This window comes from Plecotus auritus, assembly GCF_963455305.1.
Source record: "Plecotus auritus genome assembly, chromosome: 8".
In the NCBI taxonomy this organism is placed as follows: Eukaryota; Metazoa; Chordata; class Mammalia; order Chiroptera; family Vespertilionidae; genus Plecotus; species Plecotus auritus.
Window position 1 is genome coordinate 128,006,857 of NC_137782.1, and position 21,278 is coordinate 128,028,134.

The following is a 21,278-nucleotide window of genomic DNA, read 5'->3' on the forward strand; positions in this document are numbered from 1 at the left end:
AAAATTCTGGCAAGATTGATCAAGAAAAGGGCTGCTGAAGAAATTACATGTTGAGATATACAAATGCACAATGACAAGGGGGTAGGGGAACAATTACAGACACAACAAAAATGAAAAAATAATGCAACAACCCCTTTGAAGTAGTCGTGCTAAACTATTAAATTTACATCTGCTCAAGTCAAGATCAGTGTACTAAAAGACAGTTTATGCCACCAATAAAGGAAGATTTATGAGAGAATGAATCAGTGTTCTTCAGCACAGTAAAGACTAAAGGAGATTATAAAAAATATAATCATCTACATAGAAAACCAACAGGTTAAAAGCCTTGTTATAATTAATAATAAAATTGAGCAAGGTCATCATACCTAAGATCAACTTACACAAATTTCTAATGTTTTTCTACACCAATAGTCTCAATCAGGAACGATTTTGCCTCTAAGGGTAGGATTGATAAATTAAACAAATAAAATTTAAAAGCATACCCAATTAAATTGGAATTTCAGAGAAGCAATAAATATTTAGTAAAACATATCCCATGCAATATTTGGGACAAAATACTGGGTGTCAATATTGTATATTGCAACCCCACCCCCAGGGGACGTTTGGCAATGTCTAAAGACTTTTTGTAACAGCTGGGGGGAAAGTACAATTAACAACTGATGGTTGTGACCAGGTATACTGCTAAATCCTATCATGCACAGGACAACCCTCACAACAAAGAGTTATCCCGCCCCAAATGTGAATAGTGCCAAGGCTGAGAAAACATCAATAACCAGTCAGACAATACAATAAAAATCAAGGACCATGCACAGCAAGTATAACTGTCTGGGGATGGACTTAACAAAGAATTCCCAAGCCCTTTACAGAGAAAACTCTGAAACTCTGAAAAAAGGCATAAAAGATTATATGACTGCCTGGCCACTGTGCTCAGTGGTTGAGCATCAACGGATGAACCAGGGCACATGCCTAGGTTTCAGGTTCGATCGCTGGTAGGGGGCATGCAGGAGGCAGCCGATCAATGGTTCTCTCTCATCATTGATGTTTCTGTTTCTACCTTCCACTCCCTTCCTCTCTGAAATCAATAAAAATATATTTTTTAAAAAAGATTATATAACTACACAGAGAGATATTCTATGCTCTTGTGAACACTTGAAAGGTCCATTCCACCCCCAAAATCAACAAATTTATTGCAACTCTAACCAAAATTTAAGCTGACTTTTTTCAGATATTCAATAAACATATTCTACGGTTTACATAAAGCAACAAAGGACAATAGTCGAATTTGAGAAGAAAAAAGAGAAGACTTGCCCTGCTAGATATTAAGGCACACTAGAAAGTCAAGGTAATAAAAAGTCTGTTACTAGTTCAAAATAAACAAAAGAGACGAATGCAGCAGAAAGGAGAACTCAGAAACTGACCCTTTCAAATTTAATATTGTATTTCAGAATTAGTGGGCAAGGGCAGACTAACTCTAATGGCATGAAAAAATACCACAAAACTTGGTCCTACCTGATATTACATAAAAAGATGGACTCTGTAAGGATTTTACATGAACCCTTTAAAATACAAAATAAAACTATAAATAAAATTAATAGAAGACAACATTAGCAGGCTAAGAGTGGAAAAGGTCAAAAGTACAAACTATAAAAGCAAAAGGGATTGGTGAAATTGATTACATCAAAAGAAAGGATTACTGGTCAACAAGGGATGCCATGAACAAAAGTAACAAATGAGAAAGAGACATGCAATATGTAAGACCAGTGAGGGACTGATATCTACATCTAACAAGGGACTCGCAAATCATCAAGGAAAAAGAACTGTGGTTGAAAAATCAGCAAAGAATATGAACAGGCAATTACTGAAGAAAACCTAAAAGGCTAAGAAATATATGAAGAGATGCTCAAACTCATAGTTAATTAGAGAAATGCAAATTAAAACAACCATACAACCTCATTTTACACCCAGGACATTAATAAAAGTTAGAAAGCTGGATAATGCCAAGAATGACCAGAGGTCTGCTGCTGGGGGGATGGGGGATGGGGGACTGAGGCAGCTTTTAAGAGAGTACTCTGGCAGGAGGGGGAGGGGTCAGATTAAGCAAAAGCCCAACCTATAATCCAGCTCTCCTGCTCCTGGGTACATGCTCAGCAAGATTATCTCAAAGATGATTAAGGGGACATGTGCAAAGATGCTCTTATGATTATGTTTGTGTAGCCAGAGCCGAGTCCATCCCCCTGTCCATCACTGGGAGAGTGGGTAGAAACAGTGCACCCACACAGTGAGATATAAGCAGTAATGACAAGCAATGGATTATATGTGCACACAGCAGCCGCCAGGAGTCTTTCAAAGCACGATGCTTAGGGGGGTGTGGGGGAGACACAAAGTAAAACTTTTAGCCAATAGCATTTTGTAAATTTTTTAAAAAACATGTACACAAAACAATATATGCCTCACAAAGACACAAATACACTGTACATCAACACAGTAACATGGTTGCAGATTGCGAGTGGAGAATGGGAAGAGGAATGAGGACAAAAGGCAGTAAGAAAATAAAAAAGCAAGAAAGGTCCTTGTAAAAACTAGAAAATGCCCGGAACTGGGGAGGAGTATGAGTAATTTAGCCTTCTGCCCCTCTGGCCCAAACTAAAGAAAACAAAGCAACAAAGAAAGACCAAAAGTTGCCCTAGCTGGTTTGGCTCAGTGGATAGAGCATCGGCCTGAGAACAGAAGGGTCCTGGACTTGATTCCAGCCAAGGGCACATGCCCAGGTTGGGGGCTCAATCCTCAGTAGGGGGCATGCAGGAGGCAGCAGATCAATGATTCTCTCTCATCATTGATGCTTCTATCTCTCTCTCTCCCTCTCCCTTCCTCTCTGAAATCAATAAAAATATAATAAAAAATATATTTTTTTTTAAAAAAGAAAGACCGAAAGAGCTGGGTGGGCTCCGCAAAGGTGGGAAAAGCTTTTTCTAAGCTGTTGGGTGTGGGCTGTCCATTTGTTTGAAGGAAATGATCGACCTAGTGGTGAGGGGCCCACAGAGGAGGGGAGGCTTGGGCAGGGAGGTAGCCCCAGGGAAACCCCTGAGCACAGGTGGCCCAGGGGCTTTGAGGGTCTCTGGTGCAGAAGCCAGGGTTAAGTTACACACTGCAATTCCCTCTGGAGTGCCCTGTCCGCATTAAGTGAAACCAAGGGTCCTTATGACTTCAATTAAATTTAGTTTTAAATCCTAGCCCTAGAAATCCTCTCTCTCTCTCTCTCTCTCTCTCTCTTTCTCTCTCTATCTCTCTCCTATATAATAAAAGCCCAGCGACAGAATGGTGGAATGACCAGAATGACTGGAACAACTGCGGCCCCTCACCCTGGCTGGCCCCACCCCCCAATGGGTCCCCTCACCCCAAATGGGGGCCTCCCGTTGGGCAGGCCAGTTGGACCACATCAGTGCACGAATTTGTGCACAAGGCCTCTAGTGTGTGTGTGTGTGTGTGTGTGTGTGTGTGTGTGTGTGTATCTCAGAGACATGGTTTCCACCCCCCCACCCCCCCACCTCCCAGGCAGCAGAAGACATTAGATCAAACAGACTAATGGGCGCAGGGTCGGGGCCTCTGGCAGGCTAAGGATAACATCTTGACCTAAGTTATGTTTCAATGCCTGAGCCCTAAGGTGGAGCCACCTCGGCTACTTTCCCATGAGACCAGACAGAGGAACACTGGAAAAAACCTAGGAACTTCTCAAGACTTGCAAAAATTATTCATTATCCTTACCTCACCTCCGCCCAATCAGCTCCCAGCACCACCCGAACCCCTAACCCACAGTGTTTGTTATTTTGCCCTCTATAATTTGTAATCTACATGCCATGGGGGAGTTCAGGCTTTTTTTTTTTTTAATTTTCTAATTTATTTATTTATTTATTTATTTTAATTTTTTTTATTAAGGTATTATATGTGTACATATCTTACCATTGCCCCCCACTCCCATAAATGCCCTCACCCCCCAATGTTTTGCATTCGTTGGTTACTCTTATATGCATGCATATAAGTCCTTCAGTTGATCTCTTATTTCCCCCACCTCTCCCTAACCTTACCGCTGTAATTTGACAGTCTGTTTGATGCTTTACTGCCTCTGTATCTATCTTTTTGTTCATCAGTTTATACTGTTTTTCATTATTCCCAAATGAATGAGATCATGTGGTATTTTTCTTTCATTGACTGCCTTATTTCACTTAGCATAATGTTTTCTAATTCCATCCAGGTGCCTACAAATGGTAATAATTCCTTCTTTTTTATGGCAGCATAGTATTCCATTGTGTAGATATACCATAGTTTTCTGATCCAGTCATCTGCTGACGGACACCTAGGCTGTTTCCAAATCTTAGCTATTGCAAATTGTGCTGCTATGAACATAGGGGTGCATATATCCTTTCTGACTGGTGTTTCTAGTTTCTTAGGATATATTCCTAGGAGTGGGATTACTGGGTCAAATGGGAGTTCCATTTTCTGTTTTTTGAGGAAGGGAATTCAGGCTTTTGAGTATTAGCTTCTGGCAGTTCTGTGTTGCTGGGAAGAGAAATATCTGGGGTCAAGGCCAAGTTTTGGCCACTTGCCAATGAGGAAAGAGGGAAGAAACAAAATGGAGTCCCTATAGGCAAGCTAACAAAACCACTCAGAATAAAATAGCCAGTATTTCCAGTGTCCAGTGTTTGGCTCTGCTAGCGCCGAGTGGATGAACTCTTTCTGTTCTGTAACATAAGGGTCTATGCCCACCAGGGGGCCCCAGTGAGACTGTGAGAGCAGCTCTTCCCCAAGGCTTCGCGGTGGTGGCAGCAGTGACCTGGGCAGGTAGGACTAGGGCTGAGGCCATTGCCACCAACGCAGAGGCCTTCTTCATGCCCACAGTCCAGCCAGGCCACGGAGACAATCAGGGAAACACATTATACCTCATGTCATGTATTTTAATTAAAACAAAACAAAACAAAACAAAAAACAGGATCATAATATACTGACTGTAACATACTTTTGGCAACATTTTCTATGATACTAAATATTCTTCTAAAACAATATCACTGTTTTATAGGATACATACCAGTTACTTATTACTCAGCCCAGGCCCATCCTCCCCTGCTCTGAGTCACAGGCACTACATTTCCCAGATTCCCTTTGCCAGCTGGCATCCTGCTAGGCTCAGCCCATGGGAGACCCTCCAGAAAACGAGAGAGTGAGAGGGAGAAGTTAAGGTATTTCTAACCATCCCCTTCCTGCTCTGTGGTTCCAGCTCCTGCATCCCCTCCCCAGCTTTTGGACTCTGGTCCAGCCAATGAGGTAGAAGTGGCTTTTTTGATGTTAATCTCTGGGGTGCTTCTCTAGTGTTTGGCTTCTGAGCTCTCCCATCACCTATATAATCAAGTCCCTGTTTTACTTTATTTTCTTAATTTTTTTTTATTGATTTCTGAGAGGAAGGGAGAGGGAGATAGAAGCATCAATGATGAGCGTGACTCATTGATTGGCTGCCTCATACATGCTCCACACTGGGGACCAAGCCCACAACCTGGGCATGTGCCCTGACTGGGAATCAAACTCTGACCTCCTGGTTCATAGGTCCATGCTCAGCTATTGAATCTGGGCCCAAGTCTTTGTTTTAAAGTTTGAATAAAGTGGATTGTCTTCCTGACTTGACCCTGATACAGGATGAGCCGATCCATCGTATGGAGTGCCCCTTTTTGCTATTAAAAGTCATACAGTAGTCAATACCCTTACAGCCAAATCTTAGTCTCCATTTATGTGTATTTCTTCTGCACAAATTTCTAGAAAATTATCCAAAACATGTTATGATGAATATTGCCTTTTCCCCTCTTAAATGATTGTACTAATTTGCACTCCCCCCAATAGCGTGAAAATGCTCCCTTAAACTTTCCAAATTGAAGTTGGAAAACTAGGGTCTAATTTTAATTTCTTTCACCACTAAGTGAGGACCAATTTTTTTTTCCGGCTATCTCTAGCCTCCTGTTACCCTTGGTCACTTTCCTCCCTATTATTGCCAGTCAAGCAGGGCCATGTCAATGTCAGTGGGTATCACTAGGGACTTGAGAGGAATTTATCTCCCAGGTTTGTGTTTTGCATATTAGGGAGATGAGGAAGGTTGGTAGGGAGAGCACCAAGGCAAGTGCTCTTTAGATGTTCACGTAAGGGCTATATATCCTGGGTGTGAATTACATGTGCCTGCAGAACGCAGCCAGCACCTCGGAGGGTTCTGCTGTATCTCAACAAACTGCTTAAACTGTAGACTTCTGGGCCAGCTGTAATTCTTCAACGGTGTTTGAAACCAAGGGGCCAGGAAAAGTCATCTTCCAGTTGCAGTGCTGAGTTTCTGGGAAGAGAAATATCTGGGGTCAAGGCCAAGTCCTGGCCACATGCCTCTGAGGAAAGAGGGAAGAAACAAAATGGAGTTCCTAGAGGCAAGCTAACAAAACCACTCAAATCAGAGTGGGCTGAGACATGCGGAATCGATTTTATCTTCCTTTAATAGCCTGCGAATGCAAACTTTGGAACTTCCATTTGTGCATCAACGTCAGGATATACATAAATCCTCTAGATAACCCTCTGAAGAAGTTAGGAAAGATTATTTCATTGTTCAGAACATCAGGTAACTGGAAGATATCCAGAAGCTAAAAATGCAGAACTGATTCTTCTCAAGGATGTGCTTTTTTACTATAAAAACTCTCAACTTTTCTTTTTCTCTAGAATACTCTGGGTTTTAGCTGGTAGGGCTTCCTGAATTGCAGTTCGCTTTAAGGCCCTTGAATAAAACGTTGTCATTTAATTCTAGTGAAGCCTCCTGCTTCATGTGTACACCTGTCCAAGAGCATGCAGTCAAAATCATGACACCCATAAATTATTCATACAGGCCAGGAAGTACTTACATGCCCAAAACATGTGACTGCACTCTTGCAAATACGAATCACACATGGAGTATTTTGAAAATGTTAACATTTATTAATAATACTTAACATCACATTGTTAATGCAATTAATTCTTTATTGTACACGACAACATCTTCACTAGACTAGAGTGCTCGAGGATTTGAGATGATCCGCTATTCGGCACATCCCAGTCCAAGATTGAGATTCCCTGTATTTACATCAGGCAGAGCAGCATCAGCAAGGAACTGTCACCCAGGTGTGGGAACACAAACATTCAAAATGCACTTGCCAGTGTTCCTTTTTGGAAACCTACACCACATCTTTCATAGCCACACACAGCTCGGCCTTTAAAAAATGAGCAATTTCCTAGAAGAAGCTAGTCAAGTTTAAAAGTTAAAATTCATCTCTATTTCTTGGGCATCCTTTAGTGACACACAAGTCCAGACACTGTTCTCAATACGCATTTGATAAATGTGCAAGAATTGGGTGCTGTTGCAACTTGACTCTTCCATCTTTCTGTCTTGACCCTTGTGTCCAGGTCAATAGTGTTGCAAGGCCATTCCTTCTTTATAATTCCGTATTCGGGCTCAACGTGTGTGGGCCTCATATTTTAGGGATGAAGTGGGCTTAAGGACTCAGAATTAACTTCACTCCTGGAGAGCAGGGTATGAAAGGTTTTACACTGCTCCCCTCACGCCCCAGCAATTTGGAATAAATACTGTGTATAAAAACAGCTCAGGCTAAAGAAACCCTCCACACGCTCCTTGTAAAACACTTACAAACCCAATTTTGCTAGGACACAAATCTCCAAAGTGCTGTCCCCGAGGCTTCATTTCATTGTTTATTTCATTATTTTGGTTTGTTATCAAAGGTCAGGCACAATTTTTTTTTAATGTTTTTCGGTGGCTTCTCTTGTCTTGTTAGATAGCTTTAAAATTCTACCGCATACCTTAAGAATAAAGGTTCCTAAGCAATGAGTCTGAGTCCTTTGGTTAACATCCGGGTAATATTGGCCCAGGAAAGTTCCTACAGAGCAGCTAGGGCTGTGATTTCTTCAACCCATGGGCCCAGCCTCCTTCACTCTCTCCCTTGCTTCCCACATTTCAGAGTCCGCAGGGAAAGGAGGAACCGGGAGGGAGGTGTTTGGCCATTCACTCACCATGAAGAGCTTCCCTTCTCTTCCCACAGGCGAATGAGGTATTTCTACTAACCCATCAGTATCTTCTCCTTCCATCCTTTAACTACCCATCTACTAATAGGCCAGGTCTGAGGAGACCCTGTGTATCTATATACATGGCAAACTAACATATAAATACATACATACAACCGATCATTACATCCAGTATCCAGATGAGGGAACACATGTGCTTTGTGGAACTAAATAAATTTCAAACATAAGTTAAAATGAAAATACAGTGTTTACACTTCGGCAGGAAACATTAAAAAAAAACACAACAGACCAAAAAGTCCCCCACCCTCCCCTCAAGGTCCATTGCCAATGGATGACTGGTGAACCCCCAAGGAGACGCGACAAGTCCATGCGCACGACGTGTCAGCTCGTGGCTTTGGTATTGCACGCTCAGACTCAGGACGCTCTGATTCCAGGAACAGCCACCCAACAGGCGATGCTTGCGGATGAGGTTGAAGAGGGGCTTTCGCATGACCATCTGGGACTTCCCCCCATGGCGCCCCTCTCCCCCTCCCCCACGTTCTGCCGGTGGGAGAATCAGGCTCAGGTTAGTGGAGAACTCCCGGTCTCTGAGAAACAGTGCCAACCTCTGTGCCGGGGGATGCTCTCCACCTAGAAATACCATGTTCGGGGTCCAAGATGAAGCAGCCAGGGTTCAAGGTGAAGCAACCGTATCTTTTCATTAGTGTCCCCACCCTGCAGGATTGCACAGGGACCTGGAAGTTGGCAGGGGGTTTTTAACTAAAGGTTAACATTTGTTCTAAGTTTTAAGAGAACCAAGGGGAATGGTTGTGACTAATGTGAACAAATCTGTACTTCAAATGGCATTTTTCTCAGGAGGGCCAAGGTGTGGGCACCACACTCTACAGTGAGGACACACAGAGACAAAACACAGGCTGGCAGGGTCCTCTCTGCCAAGGACGAGCCGAGAGTCTGTCTCTGACAGAGGGGATGGCATCTCAATTTAAAGCAGGGGAGAGGGGAACCAGAGGAAGTCCCTGCCGACTTCGGGGACTCTATCGCTGTCCGGCCTCGCGGATGCGACAGGCCACCGCAGTGATGAGAGCCGCCCCCTTCCCGCTGCCGTCCTCCGACTCCAGGAAGGACACGTCACACCTCGGAGCCAGGTCCTTCACTGTCGCATGCATGACTTTGGCAAAGCTGGAGGTTGGGAAGAGATGGGAAAAAACCTTAGTCACGACTGCTCTGTGTCCCAGAGATGTGACCCTATGAAGTGATGCTGGAAACCCAAGAGTACTTAGATGAAGAAGAGAATAACAGCTGCCGTGTACTAAATAAACACTTACTACAAATTGCATATCAGAAAACAGAGGCTTGGAGCCACGAGCGAAATGCCCAATTCTACATCAGAGCAGGCTAGTGGAGGGCTAAGATTTAAACCTCTGAGATCTGGGCGAGTTACGTTCTTAAAACTACTCAGTGAAAGAGGAGTTCAACCATCCTGGCTGCCACAGGTGTGCCTCGCTGAAGTGCACAGCCTGGTCATAAACTCTGGAGGGAAGGACCCCCGCCCCCCGCATTCTGTTTTCCAAAAGTACTGACTCACATCAGACCCAATTGAGTCCAAAATGTCAGTGAAGGCAAAAGGAGCAGCCTCAGGGGGTTGCTGCCGGGACAGGACAGGGTCTGCCTTCCCCACCTGTGATGCCAAGGACAGAGGCTCCCAACACCCCCCAGTGCTGGTTGCTGGGCTTGTTGGATTCCCAGCCCTCACCTGGGACTAAGGCTCCTATTGTCACAGTGACAATGAGCTTCAACAACAGGGACCTGAGACTTTTCTCAAGGGCCACTCTTTTCACTAACTGTAAACTCTGGGCAAGTCTCTCAGCTCCTTGAAGCAACCCCTGTGACAGCAGGTAATAACTCAATCAACAAGTCTCTCCTTCCTCACTGCATCCCACCTGTAGTCCAGGCCAGGAACACAGCTCTATTATTTTAGTTTTTAGCTGAAAATCTTCCAGAGGAGAAGGACTAGGGCATTCCTTGACTCTGAATTAATTTATTCAAAGCATATGCAAAGGCATGAAGAAAGGAGAAGAGAAATGGTGATCAGAGTTGAAAAAGGAGATGGAGAAAGACAGGGGAAAAATAAAAAGAAAAGGGGTTCAGTACTTCCATACTGGAAGGGGGATGCAGTAGGAAACCCTTCTATATAGGGCCAGACAGTAGATACAGTTTCAGGTTTGAGGGCCATAGGGTCCATTGTGACTACTCTGCCATGGTTGCTGACAGCAGCCATAGATGACACAAATGAGTGGGCATGGCTGTGCTCCAATAAAACTTTATTTACAAAAAGCTGAGGTGTAGTCTGCCAGGCTGTGCTTTAGACTGTATAAAAACTTTGCCCTAGAAATGTATGTTTCAGTATACATATACTTAATGTTCACCGGAGCACTCTCTGTAATCCCATATAATAAAAGGCTAATATGCAAATTGTCCCCTCGACCAGGAGTTCAACTGGGAGTTCAACCAGGTCGTACCCCATCCATGCACAAATTTGTGCACCGGGCCTCTAGTAGTTAATATCTAAAAATAACCCAACATTCAACAGCCGTAGAATAACACAGGTATTATTACAGCCCTGAAAATGAATGAACTACAAATGGATACTTCCAGATGGACGCATGTCCAGACCATAAATGCTGTGTGGGGAAAGTCAGTCCTAAAAGAAGAGATGCCATATGATTCCCCTAAGGCGGGTTCAAAATTATGTAGGTGCATACATAGATACATGGGGGAAAGGAAGCAAGGGATGGAGCCACCATAGCACTTACCCCAGGCAGGGAACAGTGAATGGTGCAACTGGGAAGGGGCTCACAGGGCACTTGGGTGGGGAAAACGGCCTACGTCTGGTCATTAATCTAATCTATAATATATGCTCTTTGGAATGCCGATGGCTTGCTCTAGGCCCCTAGAGTCTAGGGGAAAGCAAGGAAAGAACAGAGAGAGAGGGAGAAAGATGGGCAGGGAATGTGGTCACTCACTGAGGATGGAGCTTGTAGAGGGTTCCATCCACACCCACTGTCACTTTCAGAGTGTCCAGCCCACGGTTTTCTCGTATTTTGTCCACCACGGCAGCCATGCCTGCGCCACAGAGCTGGGCTGCCCGCCGCGCCACGACGGTGCACACCTCCTTGACGATGATGCTGTCGTCACAGGTGCTCTCGAGTCCCAAGTGGTGCAGGATGGCTCGGACCTGCAGCAGGGCCAGGCAGTCACTGGGGTGGGAGGGAGACAGCAAGTGGTCAGTCACGTGCCATAGGGGTCAGAGGCCACTCTAGGAGCCTGACCATCCAGGAGCTGGTGTAAAGGCCAGCATCCTGCAAGGTGGCTCCTGTCTGAGCTCATCCCATGGGACCACACAGACTCCTCCTGGGCGCGGCTGTAATACGAAGAAACAGCTCCCTATTCCACTTGGCCTAGATGAGGTGCAGCAATGCTACTACAGAACTGATATGAAAAACTAAAGGAAATTCGCTGCCTAGGTATTCCACTCACTTGGAAATAACAAAGACAAGATAACGCTCATGTGGCGGTTATTGGTTGCAAAGCTCTCTCACACCCATTCTCTCAATGCTGTGCATGGGTCAGCAGGACAAGCATCACTGGCCAACATCAGATCCATGTTCTATTCCTACTCCCCGATCTGGGTGGTCTGAAATCCACTTCAGTACTATTTATGAGACAAATGTAAATAAAATTGTAGGAAGAAAATAAACCCTAGTATATAAAGGGAAGTACTTGAGAACCCTGGAGTCATCTACATAAGCAGACATGTAGAATATGTCCTTTCTATGTGCATGCAGCCTCGGGCCCCACTCGTGTCGGTTCCTGTTTTTCTATATCCCTGAGAGTAATGACAGAGCATTACATTTTAAAGGGCTCTGAAATTCACTGTTCTAATTTGGAGCAGACTCTTCTTCCGTTAGACTGGACAGGGAAGGATTTGCTATAATGAGCCGCCACACGGCTCCTTCGACATTGCCTGACGAGCCACCTGCACTCAATCCCGGGTGCCTTATTTACTGCAGCAGCAGTGAGGAAGACCCTCGGCCACGCATAAGTGCTTTAATGGGTTCTCTTCCTCTGTGCATTCCGATTTGCATCTTATGAGCAGGTATCTTTCTAACTTTGATATTTGATCTGAAACATGCCAGCTTAGCATAATTTTTCATGGGAATGTTATATGTTTTCCTTTAAAATGACAACTGTCCATAAGACACTTGAAATATAGCCCGGCCACAGTGGCTCAGCGTTTGAGTATCAACCTATGAACAGGAGGTCACGGTTTGATTTCTGATCAGGGCACATGCCCAGGTTGTGGGCTCGATCCCCAGTAGGGGGCATGCAGCAGGCAGCCTATCAATGACTCTCTCTCATCATTAATGTTCTATCTCTCTCTTCCTCTCCCTTCCTCTCTGAAGTCAATAAAAAAATAATATATACATTTTAAAAGATACTTGGAATATACACTACAGATATGAATGTGCCAGCAACTAAACTGACCTGTCTGTAAGCCACGCCCTGATATGACTTGAGCTGTGGAAATCCTTCAGCATTTCTGTCCATGAAGAGGACATAGTTGTCCCCTACTCCAGGACTGAAATCCTCACCTCTCAATCTGAGACAGGAACTTGGTTTCAAAGATTCCCCTTGTCTTGAGTCGCTCTGAGATGCGGCCACGGAAGAGCAGCCCACGCTTGGTGAAGTCAATGAGGATGTTTCGGACAATCTCGCCCAAGTACATGCCACTGATCATTTTCTCAAACCTGCAATGTGGGTGACATCCATGGAGATTAAGTAGGAAGGTGGTGGGATGTGATGAGACATGACAGACTAATTCAGTCCCCTGACAATGTGACAGCAGAGGGCATGCAGATTCCCCTTGGTGGGAAAGGAAATGCTACCCGATTCACAGGATTCCTCGTGTTCGGTGAAGCTGGCTACAGTGCCGGAGGCCCACAGGGTCCCTGGGATTGGCCCATCTTCTGGGCTCATTTTCCTTCCAAGGGTTATTCCTGACGCCTCAAGAAGGAATATAAACCCAAAGCGACCCCCCTTCCAGGAGAAAGAGAGGAGTCTTAATCCTTAATCTCACTAAGCATTTAGCATGCTTTCTCCGGCACCTAATCATTATCAGCTAAGTAACTTGTGCCAGCTGGAGTCGTCCTGTCTGGGCCACCAAAACGGAATGTGACTACTCAGTGGCTGAGGGCCTTTGGGCCCCGAGGAGGGCGTTACAAAAGTCGAGGAGGTCCCCATTTTTAACCAAGATCCCATTGCTACTCTGTCTTGCTTTACCCCAGCGTATGTCCTTCTCTAATGTTGTCTGTAACCTCTATTCTAGACAGATGTTTTGCAAAGTATATTGCACAATATATTGGTCCCTGATTAATGTAGTTAGAAAACACTACATCCTCCCAGTGGGAAGCGTGCTGGATCTTACACTAGTCTCTCAGCTCAGATTCCCCCACACCACACAAGGGGCTTTATGGTGCTTGCTGGGGCTGTCCCTTCGTCCAGTCCTGACAACAGAGGCCACTATATACTGGATGGAGGGAGGAGGAGGAGGAGGGGGAGGAGGAGGAGGTCTGCTCCTGCCTGCTTCTTGTTCCCATCTGCCTCACCCCAGCGATGCGTCCTTCTTCACCCCAGTAGCAGGACTGATTCAACTCTCATTTGTTTTTCCCACCGTCCCAGACCTAGGTCTCAACACTCTCTCCCTGACGTGTTCTCACAGTCCTAGGGGCGGGAGCTGCTTCTTACACGTACTAACTCTGTGTCCCCTTTTGTCTTTTCATCCCTCTAAAAACTCTGTGACCAGTCCCCTGTATGAAATCCCCTTGCAACATACTGTTGTGATTTGTTTTCCCAACTGGGCTTATAAAGCATCACTGTCCAGCAGGGGAAAAGGACCCAGAACTTTCCAGATGTATTGGATAAGAAACCCTTCCCAAGGAAATCCTTTCTATTAACATCGTAAGAGAAAGAACATCGTGGGATTTGCTGCTGTAGAGGATCTGATTACTTGTCTCCCTCCAGTTCTGGGATACAGGACCCAGAGGCCACAAGCAGTTGGGCGCCTACCTCTGTTTGCCAGGGTTGAGGGAGAGCTCATCCACAGCCACATCAAATTCCGTGCGGAAGTCATCTAGGCACCCATTGTCCCCGAAAGCTCCCCACTCCATGTTGACACACATCCGCCCCTCTTCCCCATCCACCAGCTCCACGTTCCGCATCTCCTCCATGTAGCAGGCATTGCTGCCCGTGCCTGCCAATCACAGAGACGTCAGGGCCTCACTCAGCACCGTCTCCCACCCACCCGAGGCCGGGTGACCCCATGTGGGAAGGACAACCTAGGTCCTTACCAACAATGAGGCCAACTTCACAGTGAGGGTCTTCATAGCCACAGGTCATCATAGTCCCGACTGTGTCATTCACCACAGCCACCACGTCCAGGTCAAACTCCTGAGAGGGCAGAAACAGAACCCCAGTCCACAAATGAATCACAACATTCCCCCTCCAGACACATGCAAGGTTGATTTCCATGAACAGAAGACGCATACAGCATGGCTCATTCTCTTTTCATGCAGGTCTTTGCTCAAAGGTCACCTCCTCAGAGGCCTTCCCTGGTTATAACTATTGAAAAGAGTGCCCCTTCCCCAGCCCACTCACTATGTTCTCACCCAACTTCATTTCTCATCATAGCTCTACAGCACTGACATTAGCTCCTGGGTTCACTTACAGGACAAAAGTTTGTTATGGTCGTTCCTGAGTCCCCAGGGCCAAGAGCAGGCTTGACACACAGCAGACACCCACAAACTGCTGAAGGACTATGTTACTTCTCCACCTGACCAATTCAACCGCACTCAACACTTCCCCACGTTCTGCACACACAGGCCTCGCCGTGTCTCTCCCACCTCTCGCCGGTGGATGGCTTCCTTCAGCAGGGTGACCACGTCCTCACCCTCACAGCCAGACGCCTTGAAACCTTTCGTCCACTTGAGGAGGATGCTCTAAAAATCACACGGAACAGTAGTTAGGGCATCAGAGAAGGACTCCCGGGTCATTCCCTTACACTGGTTATACAGATGCCCTTTAGTAACCAATCATCTCGCCCACAACGATTCCCAACAGGTTTCCCTTACTTGGATTTACTGAGTGCCTACAATGTACCAGGCTAAGCACATCTCATGTGTCACAGCATTTAATCCTCACAGCAACCTTGTGCAATGTTTGTCCTTATTGTGCCCATTTTACAGGTAACCATGGCTCTGGAGTAACTGGCCGGAGGCCTGCAGCCTGGAGAAGAGGAGCGGACTCACTCCCAGGCCAGTGACTCCAATGGACGGGCCACAAGCATCACACAACGGAGCCTGCCAGGGAGCTAAGTACTACATGCTCAGTTCCTTTGCTGGGAAAGGCAGTTTACCCTGTCCCCATCCTACATTTACATCAAACTAAGTAAACAGTGAACAAATGCCCTGCCTATAGTTGGGGTGACATCTAAGCTTCACCACCCTCCCCATGAGGGAAGCACTCTGAGCTCCTTGGAGTTCCCCCACAGCCCTCTCATCCTTGTTGTGGCCCTGTGCCATGTCATGGGACCCTCCAGGAAGAGGTAACATGGTCACTTTGACCATGAGAGAAATGTTCAAAAAAGAAAGGGTTTTGTTCCCTGGTTCCCGCTTTGCTGCTATAGCCCATCAAGAAACAAATGTGAAGGCCCGGATGGCATAGCTCAGTGGTTGAGCGTCGACCTATCAACCAGGAGGTCAGGGTTCAAATCCTGGTCAGGGTACTTGCTCAGGTTGTGGGCTCGATCTCCAGTGTAGGGCGTACAGAAGGCAGCCAATCAATGATTCTCTCCCATCATTGAAGTTCCTCTCCCTCTCTCTCTCTCTCTCTCTTTCTTCCCCCCCACTCCTCTTTCTTAAAAAAAAAAAAAAAGAAATAAACAAATGTGAAGGACATCCAGGCCCCCTTCCCAAGACACTAGAATCTATAAACAGGCTTTGTATTCACTATCCACCCCCTCACGTGGTTCTCCCAGGCCTTGTTTGGTTGTTCATGCCCACCAGCCTGGCATTTCATGGCCCAGGAGTTTGGTATCACTAGGCAATGTGAATGTGTCACTGTGTTCTGATCTGGGAGATTCAGAAAAGCAGTGCAATCCGGCAGGTCCGGGTTTCCACACCTACATCCAAAACCTGTGTGCTAATCTCCACCCAGCTTTCTTGTCTACAAATTAACTTCACATCTCTGATTAAATTCAGTATTAATGGCCACTTTCAGGTTTACGAAACGTTCAAATAACATTATTCCAGGCCTCAGCACCTGCTGGTTTCCCATCAACTGATGATCTCACCAGAGCAGAACCCAGCCTCTGCTTTATTTGCTCTAAATTTTTACAATTCTAGACTGAACACATAGTCCCTGTAGAAACTTAGGCCTGGAATCTGGCAATTTGGGCAAAAACAGTTAACATGTCTTGGGGCTGCCAGATAAATATGAATATACTATAATATGTTGGCGTGTAAAGTAAGACAGTGCCTGCCTTAAAATACTTTAGTAGGAAAAGCCTGGAAGTATATACACTGGCGTGTTATGGTTTTATCTTCCTATTAATTGTATTTTTTGTATGTGTGTATAGTGTAGTGTAGAGATAAGACTTCTCTTAACTAGTCACTGATATGAGGCAGTAAATGGCTCATAATTTATTAAGTATTTCCTGACCATTGAACAATTAGGTTTGTTTCTATGTTTCATCCAATATCACATAAATATTTATTCACATGTTTGATAATTCCCTTTGCCAAAGTAATGCAAATGTGAAGGCTCTGAAAACCCAATGACACTGATAAAAATAAGCCAAGACAAAGAAACTGGAAAAGGTAAAAGCAACACTGGAGTCGTTAACACTGGACAGATGTTAACAGACATTGGGAAATCCTGGGTTAGGCAGGGTTTTTAAGGCAGATCGTCCCCAAACCTTAGCTGTCTTAGTGCACACGGTGAATCTGGCTCTCAGAGGGGAGGAATAGGAGGCAGTTACAAAACTCAGCTGAGCAACCTCAGGGTTGCTGCTCCAGGGACCCTATAGAAAACTCAGCCCTTCTCACCACGGGGCAAAGCTCATGGAACCTGTGACTGTTCCACCTACATGCCCTCCTCCCACTGCAGGCTGCTTGCCTTCCAGCCCTATCAACCCCTTCATCTGACGAAGATGGTCCAAGGATTCCTCAGGCCCTCCATGCATGTGCTCAGAACACATTACACCACACCTCCTCGGGACTTTGCACCCATTGGTGCCACATTCCAAAGGGCAGCTCTGGCTTTCCTAAGTTTGCTTCATCAGTCCAGTCTCTTTGTAAGCACCTAGGGCAGGAACTATGCCTCTGGTCCCCTGGCAACTCCACCCACAGCATACTACCCACCTGTACCATGCACGCAAGCTTCCCAACAAAAACACAGAGGAACAACTGCTTCAACAACAGTATTTTGATATCCAATAGACCAAGTATGACCCAGATCAAGCCTGACCATCACCTACTCAGTCTCTTGACACTTCTCAACACACCCATGTCCAGAATACCTGGGAGCACCAGTATTCGCCACTTGCTTCATTCATCCAGGTGAATGAAAGCAAAGGTGAGACTAGAGAAGAGCGAGGGCACCCGAATGAACGGAGATGAATGAAAATGTCCTGAGCCCCAAACAAGAGCCTCAGGAGCAGCTGAGCTTCATTGAGAGCATGGGCTTAGGTGTCAGGAAACCAGAATTCAAATCGTGGCTTGGTTGTTCCGAAGCTATCTGACGTGGTCTAGGTTTTGCAACCTAAGAAATGGCGGGTTTTAATATCTGGCATCGCTATAGATCTTATTTTCCTTCCTGCAAAATGGGTGTACAAACACCTACCTTATAGGTTGCCATGAGGGTTAAATGAAATAATGTGTGTAGAAAGCCTGGCCCAGTACCTGACATAAACTGCTTAAAAAATGTTAATATTTTTATTAGCATCCTCATTGTGATCCCAAAGATTGCTTGTTACAGCCGAGCTAAGCAAGTTATCTTCGGCCAGCTCTGACTCACTCATTCCCACCAACAGGCCCCTCCTCCCAACGGCTCACGCATGCCCTCTTTTCCTCCTTTAAGCTCAACTTTCTGGCTGGTATACAGTCAATAAAACCCACAGCAGAGCCCTCCAGGAAGGGCCTCTTACCTCATCCAGGCTGTTCTGCTGGCAGGGGAAGGAGAAGGTGAAGCCCAGGGGCAGGGACACGCCCTTCATGCCCATGTACTCAAGGAAGTCGGCGATGCACTGGACGATATGGTCAAAGAGCTGCAAGGAGAAGCTGCGCTCTCAGGGAGGAGGCCCTTGGCCAGGGCAGGCTTCCCCCAGCAAGGCTTGAGCGCGAGTGAGGCCTCCACCCAGGAGAAATGCAAGCCAGGTGTAATCCTGAGTAAGGCCAGCCCTGGGTCCTGGCCCACCTAGCCCTCCCCGGGACCATGGTGAGCAGAGGAAGCACTGCCCTCCCAGGGAAGAAGTGGGTGTCTACTGGGGTCCCCTCTCAGAGGTGTTGCCCTGCCTCACCTCGTCCCCCGTGCCGTGCATGACCTCCTGAGGGATGGCGTAGATCTTGTTGTGCATCTCCACTCCGCGCCGCTTCCCATTCCGCACACGCACCAGCAGGACCCGGAAATTGGTACCCCCAAGGTCCAAGGCCAGGAAATCACCTTTCTCTGAAAATAAACCCAGGAAGATGATGACCACATGACCACAGCAGAGTGACAGGTTCTAAAGCACCTTCCCCTAATGGGGAGGTCTTCTGGGGGGAGCCCTCGACAACCTCAGTGGTGATGGACTGTGAGCTCCACCTAACAGTAAAGAATACAAGACCCTAGGACCAGAGACCTGCTGGCTCCTTAGTGGTTCTCAAATGAGTTCAAGTGGTGGGGCCCAGAAGTCACAATGACCTCTGCAATCACAACAGAGGAAAGGGCGACCGTGCACTCAAAAACATCTAACATGCCATTCATGCTAAGTCAAAGGCCACCTTATTTAGAATAGACTAGAGAAGGAACGGCAGAGACAAACACCCTCCTTTGTTGGGCAATCATCATGTGCTCCTCCCTCACACAGAGCTCACACAACGCTCAGGCAGCCCAGAGAGCGAGGCACTGCGTTCCCCTCTGATGAGGGCCCACGACCCCGCTGACCTAGGGGGAGGCACTTGCTGGAGGCCACACAGCCAGCAGAGGGTGGAGCAGGGGCCAAGTTCCAGTCTCTGCCTCTGGAACGTGTACCAAGTGTGCGACACTGGCTGCTCAGTGACTGTTTCCAATGAATTGGGGGGGGGGGGGGGAGGGAATTGCATGAGACGTAGACCAGGGGTCAGCAATATTTTTCTTTAAAGGGCTGGGCCTTGTAAGCCAGTCTCTGCTGCAACCACCTGGCTTTGCCATGGTAATGCAAAGCAGCCATAAACAATACGTGGACAAATGGGCAAGACTGTGCAGTAATAAAACTTTATTTATAAAAACAGATGGTGGGCCCTGACCGGTTTGGCTCAGTGGATGGAGCGTCGGCCTGCGGACTCAAGGGTCCCGGGTTCGATTCCAGTCAAGGGCATGTACCTTGGTTGCGGGCACATCCCTAGTGGGGGGTGTGCAGGAGGCAGCTGATCAATGTTCTCTCTCATTGATGTTTCTAACTCTCTATCCCTCTCCCTTCCTCTCTGTAACAAATCAATAAAATATATTAAAAAAAAACAACAAAAAAACAACAGATGGTGGGCCAGATTTAGTCTGTGGACCTTAGTGTGCCAACCCCTGACCTAGGGCTTACAAGAGCTGGCCCTGAACCAAAATCCCTGGGTTTGAATCCCAGCTCTGCCATTTTCCAGCTGTGTGAACTGGGCAGGTTTCTTTATTTCTCTGTGCCTTAGCTCTGTGCAATCATAACAGTTTGTTAACAAACAAAATTAGCTATTAATCTCTGTTAACCATTAAAGATTACATGAATTGACATGTGTTAAGTGCTCAGAGAAGTGTTTGGCAGATAGTAAGCATTCAGTAAGTACTTACTAAATCACCACAGCTCAAATTTTAGCCTTGATTGAGCTTATTGAGCATTAGAATTTCCTAGTACAGATGGTTCCCAATTTACAATGGTTTGATTTAATGATTTTTTTTACTTTACAATGGTGTGAAAGCAATTCGCATTGAGTAGAACCCATATTTCAAATGTTGATCTTTACCAGGGCTAGTGATGTGGTACAATACTCTTGTGATGGCAGTGGCAGCGAGCCACAGCTCCTAGTGAGCCGTGCGATCCACCAGCGTAAGCAACCAGCGCTCCACAGTATATTCGTGCACCAGATGATTTTGCCCAAGTGTAGGCTAATGTACGCAAGTGTTCTCAGCACATGTAAGGTAGGCTTGGCTAGGCTGTGAGGTTCGGTAAGTTGGGTGTATTAAATGCATTTTCGACTTACGATGAGTTTATTGGGATGTAACGCTATTGTAAGTGGAGGAGCATTTGTACTATATATAGTTGGAGATATATGTTCTGGTCCAAATATCCAATGCTAAGGCTAAGGAGTTCTCCCAGAGTGTCAACACTGAAACAAAGGCTCACCGTGGTGAGCTGAGTGGCAGCCCTACCATTACCTGTGCCATCAGGGGTGGCGCACACGTAGGTGGGCAGCATCTTGACTGGGGCAACGGCATGAGTCTCCTTGCTCAGACCTCGCTCCATTTCTAGCTTCATCCTCTTCTTGACTTCCAGCAGCTGCTCCCGGCTCAGCTTCAGAGACTCCAAGGTCTTCTGCCGGGCCCGGTGTTGGTCGGCCAGCCGGTAGGCCACTGCTGTCACCATGGCTGCCCCCTTGCCACTGCCATCCTCGGAGCGAAGGAAGCGGACGTCGCAGTCAGGCACCAGGCGCCGCACCGTCTTGTGAAGACGTTTGGCGAAACTGCAGTCACCGAGATGGGGTAAGAAATGGGTGTCCACAGCTAGGGTCAATGGTGCTAATGGTTGGAGCGTTAGCGCACCACCTCAGCACAAATGCCAAGAGGCACCTGCAGAAGCAGATCTGCCCTGAACATCCCCTCCCCACTCTTTCCCAAGTTAGAGATCACTGTACAAAAGC

The 21,278-nt window shown here is 46.4% G+C and overlaps 1 protein-coding gene across 1 annotated transcript in view; it reads right to left on the reverse strand.

Annotated features, from left to right (window-relative positions):
- Positions 1-6,970: 6,970 nt before the first annotated feature.
- The window catches only part of HK2 (hexokinase 2), a 64,527-nt gene continuing 50,219 nt past the window's right edge, over positions 6,971-21,278 (reverse strand). The window contains exons 10-18 of the mRNA XM_080684676.1: positions 20,797-21,101; positions 18,719-18,867; positions 18,347-18,466; positions 15,045-15,140; positions 14,493-14,592; positions 14,212-14,395; positions 12,738-12,893; positions 11,109-11,342; positions 6,971-9,264 (exon numbers count right to left, since the gene is read on the reverse strand). Of these exons, the coding sequence (XP_080540802.1) occupies positions 9,120-9,264; positions 11,109-11,342; positions 12,738-12,893; positions 14,212-14,395; positions 14,493-14,592; positions 15,045-15,140; positions 18,347-18,466; positions 18,719-18,867; positions 20,797-21,101 (1,489 nt within the window). The 3' untranslated portion in view covers positions 6,971-9,119. The remainder of the gene's footprint in view (positions 9,265-11,108; positions 11,343-12,737; positions 12,894-14,211; positions 14,396-14,492; positions 14,593-15,044; positions 15,141-18,346; positions 18,467-18,718; positions 18,868-20,796; positions 21,102-21,278) is intronic.